This window comes from Podarcis raffonei, chromosome 8, assembly GCF_027172205.1.
Source record: "Podarcis raffonei isolate rPodRaf1 chromosome 8, rPodRaf1.pri, whole genome shotgun sequence".
Classification (NCBI taxonomy): domain Eukaryota; kingdom Metazoa; phylum Chordata; class Lepidosauria; order Squamata; family Lacertidae; genus Podarcis; species Podarcis raffonei.
Window position 1 is genome coordinate 12220572 of NC_070609.1, and position 16014 is coordinate 12236585.

At 45.2% G+C, this 16014-nt stretch overlaps 1 protein-coding gene across 1 annotated transcript; it reads left to right on the top strand.

Annotated features, from left to right (window-relative positions):
- The first annotated feature begins 197 nt into the window (after nucleotides 1-197).
- On the top strand, nucleotides 198-10525 carry LOC128418370 (urokinase plasminogen activator surface receptor-like). The gene is made up of 8 exons (XM_053397978.1): nucleotides 198-647; nucleotides 2407-2520; nucleotides 3222-3257; nucleotides 3556-3702; nucleotides 4644-4781; nucleotides 5963-6139; nucleotides 7084-7215; nucleotides 9115-10525. Exons 1-8 carry the CDS (start codon nucleotides 557-559, stop codon nucleotides 9315-9317), a joined length of 1038 nt encoding a protein of 345 aa, XP_053253953.1. The 5' UTR covers nucleotides 198-556; the 3' UTR covers nucleotides 9318-10525.
- The last annotated feature ends 5489 nt before the right edge of the window (nucleotides 10526-16014 follow it).

The window sequence follows — 16014 nt, forward strand, 5'->3', positions numbered from 1 at the left end:
GTTTAAAGGGACATGCTACAATCAGCCAGGGAACATTAGCACTTTAAGCTCATTTACATCACAGCCTGTTTGGGTCTGAGTTGACTTCTATCGATGTCACCTTTGTGTTACTTTTGCACTGTCAAAATCTTTTGCCCTGACTACATATACAGATGAATGAATCTAAATCTTACGTTTCTGTTGATTTTCCAGGGATGAAAGGAGGCTGCTTGGGGAATATCTCTGGAGTCTGAAGTCCACAGAAATAACCCTTCTGTTTGCTATGCAGTTAAAAAACCCCCAAAGGTTGTGTTAAACTGGAATCTCCAAACAAGCCTCCTGTTTGTACTCTGGAAATCAATGGTGGTGAATTTCCCAAGAGAAACATACTGTATCTTGCACCTTGTCTTCTGCCAAACCCAGCCTCTTTGGCTTTTGGAGAGTGGCTTGCAGGAGTTCCCAGAAACCTCCAGCTGGCTTGAGGTTACAGGACGCATCTTCCGGTTAAACCTAGCCAGACGCGGCTGTTGCAAACACACTTTTCACTGGAAAGGGAAAACAGCCACTTGCCTAACCCATGAAGACGATGGGAGAACGGGAGATGTTCCGGCACAGGAGCCAGGCTGTGCTGGCGATAGCTACGGTCTTCTTCTCCATGTTGGCTGCAGGTAAGATCTATTCATTAAGTTGCTTAATGGTGGATTTTTGCTGTGGAATAAGGCAGAGCAAAGCAGGGCTTGAGGGGGGAAAGGCTTCTATTCTTTTCCTCCCCCCTCTCCCACAGAATATTTCTTGCAGGAACACAGAAAGAGTTTTTATACTGAGTCAGACAAATGGTCCATCTATCTCAGGATTGCCTACACTGACTAACACCAAAGGCTCTCCAAGGTTTCTGGCAGAGGGACATTCCTAGCCCTACCTGGAGAAGCCAAATAATTGAAACCAGGATATTCTGCCTCCATAGCAGATCCTCTTTGGCTGATCTGCCAGGCAACCCAACCCGCCCAGGACCAGTGCAAGCAATGAAAAATAATGCCATTGCCACTGTGTCCCTCCTGCATCTTGTACTGGGGGTGGAGGAAGGTTGTGTGGGGATTTTGATCTCCTCCACTCCGTTCTATAGGTGAACGGATGGAAGGAAAAACCTGTGCACCACCAGGCAGTACCTTTGTTTTACTATTTTCGGTGTTTGCTAAAAACATTTTTGTTCCGGCAAGTCTATCCAGGCATACAGAAGTTGATGTGTGTTTTAAGCTCTTTTAAAGCTCAACTGTTGATTTGAATTACATTTTGAATTTTCCAAACACCTCTTTTTTAACTTTAATTGATAATTTTAATGTTTGTTTCATTATTTGCAAACCGTGTAAAGGTTCTGCTTACAATCAAAAGGTATATAAATGTTGTAAAAATGAACAAACAGATGACTTGCGCTCGCTGTGATATCACGGTGGGTATATGCAATCCCACACTCATTACTATTGGCTCCTGCAAAAGTTTCGGGGCGAGGCAATTAGTAAGGGGGAGTCAGAGCCAATGGCCGGCAAAGCCAATCAATTTTAGTTTTGGCCCCACCCTCCTTCCTGCCAAATTCTACCTAAGTTAGTCATGCCCATTAATTTCAATGAGCTTACTCTGGGCTGACCCACAATTCCTCTTGTTCTGCAGCTTTCCCTCGAGGGGAACTGCTCTTTAGTGCAGAATAGAAGCAAATGTCAATGGATTTTCTCCAGACTGACATTTGCTCTGATTTAGCACTAGAGAGTGGGTTTTCCCTGGGAAAGGAGTGGGGCAAAGGGAAAACTGCTTAGACTCGTACTTTCCAGCATGGGACAAGGGTGGATAAGCCCTCTGAGTTGAACAAGCATTGGACACAACCCCCATAGGCCACTCCTACAATGTAAATTCAAAATAAAAACAACAGTAAACCATAAAATAAAGTTTTAAAATGCAAAAATAGATCTATTGCAGAACAGGACAGGATCATTATTTCAATAAACATTAGTAGGACGCCCCCTGGTTAATTTGGGTAGAAGTAATAAAAAATGAGGAAAGAGTGTGAGGAAATCTAACAAAGTTCTGATTTCTTCCCCATCATGGCTACTTTTAATGCTTTTTTTATATAAAAAAATGTCAAATGTAACCCCCCCTCCCATATCGTTTTTGTTAGCCCTAAGCACAAGCTTAGTCTGCCTGCTGAGTCATCCAGTGCTGAACACTGTTAAAACACTGGAATATAGAAAAGCAATTATAAATCTACAAGCAGTTTGAAAGCAACCAGCAACTGCTTCTCCCTCCCCAGAGAGGAAATAACATGGAAGTCTTGGGGTCACATCCTGTGTGCTGCCTTAGCAGTGGCAAAACCCCACCTTTCCTACCATCAGTGTTCATGGTTTTTGTTTGGCTAATCTATTGTTTTCACCCTTTCAGCCAACAGCCTGCGGTGCTATCAGTGTGTGGGGATGTTCCATGAATGCGTACAGTCCGAGCAGCTCTGTACGCCCAGGGATCGCTCCTGCTTCTCATCCACCATCAAGCTCTTCTGTAAGAGAACAAAAAAGCACGGGTCTCCTCCCAGACCTAGAGTTCTCAGAGTCCTCTGTGAAGAGGGATTGACTGTTAAACCACTCTGGGAATTGTAGTTCTAGGAGGGGAACCAATGGTCTTCCTAACAGCTCTTAGCACCCTTGACAAACTACAGTTCCCAGAATTCCTTGGGGGAGGACTGCTTAAGTGGTATAATAGTGCTTAAACTGTATAGTGCGAATGTGACCTACAGGCCCCATCATGCCTGGCCATTGGCCATGGTGTCTGGGACTGATGGGAGTTGGAGTCCAGGAAGTTATGGAGGGACATAGGTTCTCCATCTCTGGTGAAGACGTTGGGTTGCCCCCAAGATTGGGGGGGGGAGGCTGGCACATGAGTTGTACGTGTGATGTCACACATGTTGCACATGTGTTATGACGCATGTGCTTGACGCAGGAGGCTGAGTGCTCTGGAGGAGCAGACCTCTGTACCTATGACACACATTGTGTGCCACGCATGTGACGCATGCAGGGGCACCTTAAGACTGAGGGGGTTCGGCCCCCTTAAAACAAATTTTGAGGGGGCCAAGGTGCCTTTGGCCCCCTAGAGTCGGCACGCCTGGTGTGAAACGTTCTGGTAGAACAAATGAAAGAAGCAACTCTGCCTCATTTGAGCCCCAAACCGCTTTACTGATCATCTGCCTCCCAATTGTCTTCCAGATACAAACAACTATGCTGGAGTTTTTATGCTGCCAGGTGAGTCACACTGTTTGCTTGCTTGCTTGTTTACTTAATGAAAGACACCGAGGCTTAAACCTGAGTGTTGCCCTTTCCTGCCAGGATGTTTACACGACTGTTTAAAGTGGTATCATAGTGCTTCACATGTTATTGTGCAGATGGGATACCTAAGTAAACATCCTGACATGGCGAGGAGCAGATGCTTCAAGAACTTTCAGGTTATGGTGCCTTATTTCCTCCAGGGCTAATGGCTCTAAATGCACTGATGTGGCTGTTTCTCTCTGTATTTTCAATTCCCTGCATTTTATGTCCCCAGACCTGGAAATAGCCGAATACGTCATGAAAGGCTGCTCTGGGGAGGGCGTATCCAACCGCACAGCCAATGTGTACTCTGAAGATGACCGAGAGGTGCACAATACTTACTACTGTGACTCAGACCTCTGCAACATCCGTTTCACAGGCGGTGAGTGGGGAGAAGCAAAACCCTTTGGGGAGTTTTCTTGTGGGGGATAGCAGGTCCTGAACTCAGGACCGCAATACCTGGAGGACTGCCTCTCCCCATATAAACCAACCCAGACTCTGTGCTCATCACTCATGGCCCTTCTTCATGTGCCTCCTCCATGTGAGGTCAAATATTGAGTCACAACGTCTGGGGTCGTAACCTGAAACATCTGGATGTGTAGCCCCAAACATCTGGAGTCGAAACAACTCACATCCTCCTCAATGAGATCCACTGTTGTTATTGACCTGTAGACTGATGCAGTAGTGCTTGGATCTGAGAAAGTGAGGACAATTGAATAATAGAGAGGAGGGAAATTTGTTTAAAGCATTCTGTTTTCACTTATAAGTGCTAGGAGCCAGAATATCATGCAGAAAAGACCCAAAGCATCAGCTTAGGATGAGTAGGGCACAGATTTGAGTTTTATCTAGCTACAAATTTCTTTCCTGATGTACAGAGTTAATTGGCTACTGTTGGGTTATTCACAGTGGTTTCATGAGAGAGTGGTTTCACTTCGTTTGTATGAAGTGCAACAACTTGCTTCCTGTGCCCTCGCTAAAAAATACTTACATTAAAAGCAGTCAGCTGTTTAGGGAAGTTTTTAATGTTTGATGTTTTATTGTGTTTTTAATATTCTGTTGGAAGCAGCCCAGAGTGGCTGGGGAAACACAGCCAGATGGGTGGGGTATTAATAATAATGTTTTACTTTTATTTATTATTATTATTATTATTATTATTATTATTATTATTATTATTATGCTTTCATTTTGATTGGGTGTTTTACTTAAAGATATTGAAAACTGAGTTGCATTGTATGTTGGAATCGGATCTGGGATTACAAATACAACACAACACAATACAATACAAATTACACAGTACACTATCGCCCTTCTCTGCCTTTTCAGTTCCGGCCAGTTCTCCCCAGGTGCCCAATGGCATGGAGTGTTACAGCTGCTTTGATCGAGGCACTGGAGAGTGTGCTCCAGGGAATGCCACCCGGATCAAGTGTTTGGGGGACATGAACCAGTGCATGGATTTTACTGGTAAGATTGTGCGGGGCCTCTTTCGGAATATGTATATCAGAGGCTATTGAAAGGACAAAGTATGAATGGGAGGCTGTTGGGGGTGGGGAGAAAAAAAGCGAAAGTGAAAGTGGTTTGGGAAGAAGGAAGCCCTGCTTGCAATACATATTGAAAGTGCACCAAGTTGGTCAAATCCTGCTTACTCCCTACACCTTGTAGATCTTTGCACAATCCAAGGTGCTCTGTTGGCAGAAGTGTGCCCCCTCCTGCTATATAGTAAAAATGGGTGTATGTTTGTGTGTGTAGACTTTCAAAGTTTTGATATAGTGTTAAGGAATTAACCCCCCTCCTCAAAAAGGATGTTGCATTTGCTGGGAAGGAATTTATTAGCAATAGTGCTAGACCAGCAGGGGTTAAGGGATGTGCTTCGAGAACGTGGGGAGAATTTGTCATAGCGTGAGAGGATCATGAATATGCAAAGCAGGAGTCCCACAACCTTTTGGTACCTGGTGATGGGGGCACATTTGTAACTCCGAGGAACGGATGTGTACACCACAAAATACACATATTGCAGAAGCAAAATGGGTGACACTCAAGAGCAAGGGTCTAGGAATGGCAATTGGCTATGCTGTCACAGAAGGGATGTGGCTGGCAGACAGGTCTCTGGTTTCCACTAGCAGAGTTGCTCTGAACTTAAGAGCTAGGCAGGTGAGGAAGGTGTTTGGGAAGCAAAGGTAGAAGAAGCTGGGCTCTAGGAAATGAAGAGGCAGTGGACTGAGAAGGAAGCAGCAGTGCCTAATAATAGAGGGATGGAAGAATGAGTGGTTCAGAGGAAGGAGGGGAAGAGGCAAAGGCTGGAGGGAGGAGGGGAAGTGAGAACTGGGAGAGATGATGGGCACAAAAGGAAGAAACAAACCACACACAATGGCCAGGAGAGCATTTGTCAACCTGGTGTCCTCCTGATTATTTTTTTGGACTATAAACTCCCAGCAGGCTGGGGCTCTTGGGAGTTGTATGTAGGCCAAAGCATTTGGAGGTCACTTGGTTGGAGAAGGCAGGCCAAGAGCCTAAAGGAAAGCTGAAATTTGTAAATTGGCTTGCAGTAGGCAGGCAACGAAGCCATAGCCAGTTCTGAGACCCCCTGTTCTAAGATGTTTGCAGGCCGCAATGTGCTATTCTTATAAATGAATGTTGCTTCCCAGTGACCGACGGTGCCTGGAAAATGACCTACCGGACATGCGGCCTTGAGACACTGTGCCGCCGCCAGTACGTACTCCCAGAGCTCTCAGGAAGGCTGGACATCAGCTGCTGTTCCACCCCGCTGTGTAATGATGGCCGGCCGGGACAGAAGAGCATCTGTAGCCACTTTTCAGAGCAAGGTAACATTTGTGCCTTTGCTGGATATATTGCAGATATTAATAGTGTGCAGCTTGAAGCAACTGGATACATAAAAACCAACCCCTTTTGAAAATGAAGCATTGTCCAGACCCATTAGAGGTTATTCAAACCTTTCCTTGCAGAACTTTCTTCTAAACAGAACAGAAACACCAAACGATACATCCAAACAGTTCCATAAGGCGTATGTCTGTCTAAGGCATAGGCTCAGCATCTTCCAAACTATGACTAATTTCAACAGACCTAGAAGCAGAGGTCTGTCTCTCCCTGCAGCCTGCAGTTTGCTGGAGGCTGCTTACCTGGAAAGCTTCATTTGCACCCTTACTCTCGCAGAGTCTGAGAGCAAAATACTTCAGCCACCACCCTTCCAAGATGGCGAATTTGCAATTCAACACCTCTAGTGTGATCTTAGGTTAAACACTCACATGTTAGCTAGCAGAAAACAACAGTGGTTAATAATCCACCCATCAAGGCAGAAGAGAGACCTTTTTGCTCTTAATTTAGCTTAGCATACTTCAATGGAATCTTCCACTTAACTTTTTCACCAATACACACAGCCATTCCCATTTCAGTGTGAATTAAATCAATTATACTTAACAGGATAGTGACAGCAAACTGGCACAGTGAGGTATGGGCTAGAACAGGAGGCTTGCCCTTTACATCCATGCAGACTGGCCCTGTTGTCCTGAAATTGGCTTCTAGGATGGACTGGTGGTGGTGCTCAGACCTAGGTTTGGAGGGGTGGTCCTCAGGGACAGAGGACCTGTAACTTGGAAGGAACTTAAGGACACAGGAACCTCTAGATATTGTTGGACTCCTACCAACCCCCACCAGCGTGGGATGATGGGAAATGTAGTCCAACAACATCTGAATGGTCAATGGGTTCCGCTGATCTAAGTCAAAGCCCAGTTTCCTCTTTGTTTCCCAGGAGTCAAGCGGAAGCCTGAAAATGGCCTGGAATGCGCCAGCTGCTGTGACTCAGGACAAGGGGAATGTGCCACAGGGAACTGGACTCATGTCAAGTGCGTTGGGGACCAGAACATGTGTGTGAATGTCACAGGTGAGCTTTATGTGTGTGTAGGTACTAGGAAGCGGGTGGAATTGAGGTGATGCCATTAGAGATCTTATAGTTATGCAATAATAATACAGTGGTCCCTCGGGTTACATACGCTTCAGGTTACAGACTCTGCTAACCCAGAAATAGTACCTCGGGTTAAGAATTTTGCTTCAGGATGAGAACAGAAATTGTGCTCCGGTGGCATGGCGGCAGCAGGAGGCCCCGTTAGCTAAAGTGGTGCTTCAGGTTAAGAACAGTTTCAGGTGAAGAACGGACCTCCGGAACAAATTATGTACTTAACCCGAGGTACCACTGTAATAATAATCTGGGATGCACTGCAACAATCAGTGCAGGTTTCCTTTATGAGATTTTCATTAAAGTTTTTCATAATACATTAAAATAGTGGCTACAAAAAACTACAAATAGAATAAGTCAAATACAGAGTCCTCTCTTAAAAATAATTATTAGCCCTTACCACTTACAGAAGACAGTAGCTCATGACAGCTCTCACAGGAGATTTTTCCATTCTCCCCCTCTGCTTCTCGTCCTGGGAGACCAACCTTCACCTGTCTCTCACTCAGGATCCTCCATCGGTGACCTACCACCCCAATGAGTATGCAATCTCAGGACCTTAATAAGGGCCCCAGACATACAGCAGATTTCCATGCATTGCCTTTCTGATAGATCTACTATTTTTGGTGCACATAAATGGGCAAATGATTCAGAGGGCTGCTCTAATGTCTTCTTTCAGAGCAATCTTAAGTTGTGTTTTCCCTTTACGCAATGTAAATTCTCTTGAAACGGAAGCACCTTGTGTTTTCAATGTTCCTAAAAGGTCAGCTTTGGTGCACACAGTGGGTGCAGAGCTCCCCCTTTGTGCTGTTTGGGTGGCTGTAGTCTGCTGGAGGCAGGGACTCTGCTGCAGAAATAGCAACGGGTTTCCAACTTGCCGCAGGTCCTGGGCTGCTACACCACTGACAGATTCCAGCCAGATAAAACCACTAGAGGAGAGTTCGAGCAGGACCAGTGAGAGGTGTGGATTTTGCAAGTGGCATTGCCCTAGGACCACAATCAACCTGTGGGATTGAGGTTCTCCACCCCTGCAATAGAGGATCCTCGTATAACACCAATCCTGAAAGACCCACATTGGCTCCCAGTACGTTTCTGAGCACAACTCAAAGTGTTGGCACTGACCTTTAAAGCCCTAAATGACCTCGGCCGTGTATACCTGAAGGAGCGACTCCACCCCCATTGCTCAGCCCAGACACTGAGGTCCAGCTGCAAGGGCCTTATAATAATAATAATAATAATAATAATAATAATAATAATAATAATAATAATTTATTATTTATACCCCGCCCATCTGGCTGGGCCTCCCCAGCCACTCTGGGCGGCTTCCATAAAAACCAAAAATACAGTAAAATATCACACGTTAAAAACTTCCCTGAACAGGGCTGCCTTAAGATGTCTTCTGGTGGTTCCCTCACTGTGAGAAGTGAGGTCACAGGGAACCAGACAGAGGGCCTTCTCAGTAGTGGCACCCGCCCTGTGGAACGCCCTCCCATCAGATGTCAACGAAATAAACAACTATCTGACTTTTAGAAGACATCTGAAGGCAGTCCTGTTTAGGCAAGCTTTTAATGTTTGATGTTTTATTGTGTTTTTAATATTCTGTTGGGAGCTGCCCAGAGTGGCTGGGGAAACCCAGCCACATGGGCACGGTATAAATAATAATAATAATAATAATAATAATAATAATAATAATAATAATAACTACTACTACTACTACTACTACTACTACTACTACTACTACTACATGATTTTCTCCCCTACTTGTAAGCATTGATCTGCCAGTCCCTCTTGTGCCTCTATACTGGACGTCTCATCTGTGTTTGTTTCTAGAGGAAGGCCAGACGTTGCTGCGTGGCTGCAGCTTGGAGAAGCTTTGCTGGGAGAAGCCACAGCTGCTGGGCCTGAGCCGGAATGCCTCCATCCGATGCTGCTCTGGTTCCCTCTGCAACCGCAGCACGGAGCTGACCTCCGGGGCTATGCTGCTGCACTTGCTGCTGCCCGCTCTCTTGATGATGATGATGCGACTGCTCTGACGGACACCTAAGGATGCATGGACTCCACTGAAAGGGCCAAAGACAGGAGAAGGGCAGAAAGCACTTGACCAGCACTGCATGCGCAGTTGCATTCTTGCAGCCAATGCGCCATTTTTGTCACCTGCAACGTTGCTCTGGTCTGCCGTGCATCGCGGGTGCCTGCGCATTGCAGCATCTGCTCCAAGAATGTGGCAGTGTTGCATGCAAGGCTGGATTCCACAGCACCCTCTGCGACTTCTGCTTCCTACTTCCCAGACTGGAACTTTCAGGGAAGGGTCAGTTTCCTTGCGAGGGAAGAGAGGATCTGTTTACAAACGATGCCAGGATGGTGGCAATAGGTTGGCAGAGACACCCAGACTCGTAGTACCAGTCCTGAAATAATGTCAGTCTTCCCCAAAGCGACCACACACCCTCGCATGTGCTTCTCGTCTGCCAACCTCAGAAGCCTTGGCTTCCTTCTCTCTAGCTGCCCTGATTGAAACTAGAGAACTGTTTCCTTCATTCCAGGTGTGGTGGCAGGACACAAACAACAGTAACTTGGCATGGCTACTGTCCATGGAAGATCTTTAAGCAGTCACCTCCATTTCTCGCCTGCTGCACCAAAGCCTAAGAAGAGTGGAGTGGTTATTGAGCACCTATCCTGATTTGCTTGCGCAAAGCTTAATGCAGAAGTTAGACTATGGGTGTCATACTCCCTGGGGATCTGGGTGCCCGAGCACTCACAAAATTCCCCATGAAGGGGCTGGGTACCCACAAATTTCTGTGCCAGGGCCATGCACGCTGTGTGGCACCCGCTGCCCCAGGCACCCACGGTCCTGGGGCCAAGTTGGCACTCCTGATGAGTGTGTTCACATTAGCGCCTTAGAGTGCAGTGAAGTTGTCCCCCGCAGTGTATTCAGCTGTTCTCTCCCACCAGGCATTGTTCACATCAGCACACCTTCATTAATGTCAGATTTGTTTCTGTTTCTGTACACACCCGGGGGTATTGACAGGGCAAAGTTTGTCTTTACACTATGCAAAGGTGGTCCGACCTTGGCTAGAGATGAATAAGGACCAGCTTAAGGACTCCAGTCGGCGTGAAGCTCATTTGAGGAGTAACACATCACACAGTAGTGTTTTATTACAAGGTACAGGGTATGTATTTTGGACAAGGGAGTGTGAAATCCATTAAAAACCTGGCCCTGGAAATGCAGCAAGCACACGGTAAACTGGGGTGTCTTCGTTGAACATTTGTTCTGATTTGCTCGTGGGGAGGTTAGACAACAAACAGCAATCTATCCTGACTTGCTTGGCTATGTGTCTTCTCATTCATCTTTTCCTCATCCCACGCTTGAAGTTTGCTTTTCCTGTCATATTCCTAACCACAGAAAGTGTTTTCATTTTTAATTGGATCTCGCTGCCCCAGGACAGTGGTGTTTTAATACTCACACAAACCTAAATGTCCTGTCTGGAAAGCCTCCCACAAAATACCAACAGTCTGGGGGTGACCTTGTATCACCAAGCAGCATGCTTTCGCAGCCTCCTGCGCCTGGCTGTTGTGGGTGTTATTTCACTCACTGCTTTGGGGTTCCATGCCACTGCTGCTGCAATATTTTACCTGTGCAGCAGGATTCCATTGCACACCTGAGAGCAGCAGGGACTGATCGAGTAGCAGTGGAGGCTGCCCATAGCAGCAGCAGTGAAGAGGTCTTGGGATTAATAATAGGGGTTTAAGAGGGGAAACCGTCCACCTGGGTACTGGATTTCACCTTTGGGCAAACCGGGCTGGTGAAGCCTTTTGGCTCCCAAGCGTAGAATCTGATGGCTTCACAGTTTCACTTCAAACTGTTGTAAGCCAAAAATAGCTTATCTCCTGAGTTTATGCCAATAAAACTCGGAAACGGGAGGAGTTAGGAGTCCAATGTTGTTTATTGCAAAGCAATAGGTTACAGTCGAATTGTTCCACAAAACTGCAACCTTGCCCGGTGGTCCAGGCAGTGGTATTTATAAAATTTCAAACAAAGCATTTCAATTTCCACCAATCATATACATCATTACCTCATTTCATATTTAAAACACATGCGCAATAAGCACTGGCAATTTCTGCTGAATAAGTTCTGATTCCCACCGTGTTTTCTTACATTGTGTTAGTGTGCATGTTGGGAACCTGTGTTACGTGTAGCCATTTGCACCATGTAGCAACTTCTGTTCTAGCTTTGAGCTGTATCTTTGTGATTCACATATTAGCTGTATTTCTCCCCCAATGGGATGGCAACTTGCAAAACCAACAGTTTCATAAAGTAACAGGCTACCATAACTTCTCTATTAGAAGCGCACTCAAGGATTCACAGGGATACACATTATCACATTTATTGTGGCCCTCTGGGCCACTGCCACAAAATGACAAGGGAACTTTGACTCAACATTAGGAAGAAAATTATGACAGTATTATGTGACACTGGAACCAGTTGCCACCTTTAGTCTGCCAAAATACAGGACAGGACTGGGTGGGGGATTGCACACCCCACAAGTGTCCCAGACCGGGACATCCCACATTTTAATCATGAGCTCATGGCAGTTATTTTGGTTGCCATGATTTCACGTGATTTTGTGGTGCATTTCACCCCCCCAAGGCTTTTTTCTCAGGGCTGCAATTTCATGCAGTGCCCCCAAAATGCACATTTGTGAGCACCGTACGTGAAAAAGCACTTTTGGGGGGAACAAAATTGCGCATGATCATGACAACCAAAATGGCCGGCATGCTCTTGCCACAAAAAACAGCAAGATGGCATCCCGGATTTTGGCTTCAAAGCATTGGAGGGTATGGGGGGAAAAGGGAGAGAGAGAGAGAGAAAGAGGAAATACAGGAAAAAATGCTTCCTGTATTGAATCAATACAGGACATGGCATTTTACATTGAAATACGGGACAATCCTGTGTTATATGGGATGGGTGACAACTCTATGGTGCCAGTTACAGAAAGGTAGCCGTGTTGGTCTGCCATAGTCAAAACAAAAAAATTTTTTTCCTTCCAGTAGCACCTTAAAGACCAACTAAGTTAGTTCTTGGTATGAGCTTTCGTGTGCATGCACACTTCTTCAGATACACTGAAACAGAAGTTGCCAGATCCTTCTATATAGTGAGAAGGTGGGGAGGGGTATTACTCAGAAGGGTGGTGGGAATGGGTGATTGGCAGATAGCTGTGATGAGCCTGTTGACGACTCTTAACGACTGCAATAGGTCTTACAGGAAAAAGCAAGGGATGAGAAGGTGAACAAACAGGCGAAACCTTACGCCAAAGAATAAACGGACATAAATCAGACATCAAGAATCACTAGACAGAGAAACCAGTAGGAGAACACTTCAATCTCCCAGGACATTCTATACAAGATCTCAAAGTAGCTGTTTTACTACAAAGGAATTTCAGAAATAGACTGGAAAGAGAAGCTGCTGAATTGCAACTCATTACCAAACTTAAAACCATGGAGAGACCTGGTCTGAACAAACACATTGGATTCTTATCTCATTATACATGACAAAGCCATTTTTCACCTTCTCACCCCTTGCTTTTTCCTGTAAGACCTATTGCAGTCGTTAAGAGTCATCAACAGGCTCATCACAGCTATCTGCCAATCACCCGTTCCCACCACCCTTCTGAGTAATACCCCTCCCCACCTTCTCACTATATAGAAGGATCTGGCAACTTCTGTTTCAGTGTATCTGAAGAAGTGTGCATGCACACGAAAGCTCATACCAAGAACTAACTTAGTTGGTCTTTAAGGTGCTACTGGAAGGAAAAAATTTTTTTGTTTTAACTCTATGGTGGATTCTCCTTTATCAGAAGTCTTTAAGGTGGATGGCCACCTAGCAAGAATTCTGTAGTAGATTTCCTGCACCCGAAGAGGGTTGGTCTGGATGACCTTTGAGGCTTCCTCTTCCCAGCTCTATGATTCTGATTTGCATCATATATCCCCTTTGAAATTTGTTGCTTAAGGCTTCTGGGCATGGGCTACTCTGATGGAACTTCTCTGCCCCCTTGTGGTGGGTAAGGTAAGTTGCTACAAGAGGAGAACGAAGATTTTAAAATTCTGTCTCTCTTGCTATTGTCGCAGGACTAGCCTGCCATCTACACAACAGGAAGGATTCAGGTTTTACTTTTTTCTTATTTCTTTGGCTAAGGAAGGGAAATCCTGCTGAATCTGTAGGAAGAGCAATGCATAGGAATAGTTGTGAACTGTAGGGAGTGTGTGTGTGCTTGCGTCATATTTAAGGAGTCACAGGATTCAGCAAAGAATTACTCAGAACATCAGACTCTACTCCTAAGCCATAACCAGGGTGGGGAACTTCAGGCCTTGGCCCCAAATGCAGCCAAATGCCTCTCTGTCTGGCCATTGGGTCTCTCCCAGAGCCGGATTAAGACCTTTAGAGTCCCTAAGCACTTATACATGGTGCCTCCACGTATATCTAATTCAAAATATAAAACAACAATAAACCTTGAAATAAAATTTTATTTTTTCAAAATGAAACAAAACCTACAGCATGATGGAAAATAATGTTTGTTTTGGTATACTTCCATTTTCTTTATACTTGAATTTTTTCTCTCCTACTTTTTCTAATCGCAAAGTCTTTGGTCAGATCCTCAAAGCTAATCTTACAAAACACACCTGCTTCTATACTGAGTAGAGATAAGGCACCAAGCCTGCCTTGCGGCATAGTTCTTCTGTTGGGATTTTCTTTAAACATACTTCACCTGAGAAAATGAACAATTTGTGACCATTGATGTTAAAAATCTGGCAATGGAAAATTTCAGTGGTGCCCCCCCTTTCCTTGATGCCCTAAGCGCAGGCTTATTTTCCTTAATCATTAATCCAGCCCTGGTCTTCCCCGAGGCCACATCCCTCACTGGTTTAATTCACACCCTGCTTGAGTGCTTTTTTTAACCTGGTCAGAATATACCGTACTTTTCTGTGTATAAGACTATGTTTTTTAATTCCAAAATCATGTTCAAGATTAGGGGTCGTCTTATACATGGGTAAGTGCATTGTGGGGCTGTGGGATAGGTTGCTGCCACGAGTTGGAGATTGTTATTGGTGGCTGCTGCAAGGGCTGTTTTCTTTCTTTTTTTTAATATACATTTTTATTAGTTTTTACATATATTTTCCAAACAGAACATATAATCTCATCTTATACAACATTTTGGCTATATTAGCCTGAGACTTCCATCAACTGCGTCTAATGATTTTCAAACCTCTTACATTTATTATCCTAACTATTACTTTTAATAATCCATAACTTAAAAACCATTCTCACAAATCTTTTCTGCAATATTTTGTATAGTTCTCCTTACAAAACTTATTGTAGTCCTACAAGCGTAGTCAGCTAGTTAAATTGTCTTTCAAATAACTCGTATATTCACCCCAATCTTTCAAGAATTGTTAGTCCCACTGGTTTCAAATTCTTCCTGTCATCTTATCCAATTCTGCATAGTCCAATCCTCCCCTCCCTAAAAAAACAATTCTGTGCAATCCTCAACAAATCCCTCAACAATTCTGTGCAATCCTCCCTAAAAAAGCTCAACAACTTTGGGGGATCTCCCCCCCCGCATTCCCCCCCCCCAAATCGTGTTTGTGTGTTATACATGGGGGCGTGTTATACACAGAAAAGTATGGTATCCTTGAACTCTTGCTTGCTTGGATGCAGGATAGAGAGGGGTGTTAGAAAGAAAGTAGCCTAATGCAGGCACCCAAAGGCGACACTGCAGACACCCAAAGGTGTCATTGTCTCAGTGATCAAATGAGGGAAGAGTGCAAAGTTAAACTGCGGAACTCGCTCCCACAGGAGGGAGCTGTAGGGATACTTGGCTGGAAGGTAAAGGTACCCCGACTGTTAGGTCTAGTCATGGATGACTCTGAGGTTGTGCGCTCATCTCGCTCTATAGGCTGAGGCATTTGTCCGCAAGCAGCTTCTGGGTTATGTGGCCAGCATGACTAAGCCGCCTCTGGCAAACCAGAGCAGTGCACGGAAACGCCGTTTACCTTCCCGCTGGAGTGGTACCTATTTATCTACTTGCAGTTGACATGCTTTCGAACTGCTAGGTGGGCAGGAGCTGGGACCACACAATGGGAGCTCACCCCGTCATGGGGATTGGAACTGCTGATCTTTTGATCGGCAAGCCCTAGGCTCTGTGGTTTAGACCACAGCACCACCCGCGTCACATATAAAAAAATGCAGAGAAGGTTCGTAATTCATGTGAGATGAGAAAGGTGGATTGGGCTGAATTATATTCCTGCATGCCGGGAGTTTCTGCTGGAACTAATCTACTGTCTGAGCGCATGGGAGAAACTCACCTCCAACTCACAGTTTCCTGCCAAGCTCTGGTGAGCACAGACTACTCCAAATGCATGTGAAAGCAGGGCTGCATGTTCAAAAGCCTACCAAGGGTCTGTAAGTCTTTTTCTTCTGTTATGGGAGTCTGCTCTAACTTTTAAAAGCAGATTGCATGCCCCCGCGTTCCATTGAAGCCCCACGTAGAACATAGGAACCCCAAGAAATCAGATTCTTCCACCCACCTTACAGACTTGACCTTGATTTGCCCAGACTGGTATAGAATAATCTTTCTGGTTGGACTGGTCCACCCAGATTCTTGGTTATCTTCTGCACCGCTGCTTTATTGGGGAGGGGTGGCTTCATCTGGAGCTGTCAGAGACGAAAGGCTTATG

What these genes read in the sequence shown, in the direction of transcription:
- LOC128418370 (XM_053397978.1), top strand. Translation starts at nt 557, where the DNA reads ATGAAGACGATGGGAGAACGGGAGATGTTCCGGCACAGGAGCCAGGCT. An exon ending in CTTCTCCATGTTGGCTGCAG is followed by an intron (nt 648 to 2,406) that starts GTAAGATCTATT and finishes TCACCCTTTCAG; the next exon opens with CCAACAGCCTGCGGTGCTAT. An exon ending in TGGAGTTTTTATGCTGCCAG is followed by an intron (nt 3,258 to 3,555) that starts GTGAGTCACACT and finishes TTATGTCCCCAG; the next exon opens with ACCTGGAAATAGCCGAATAC.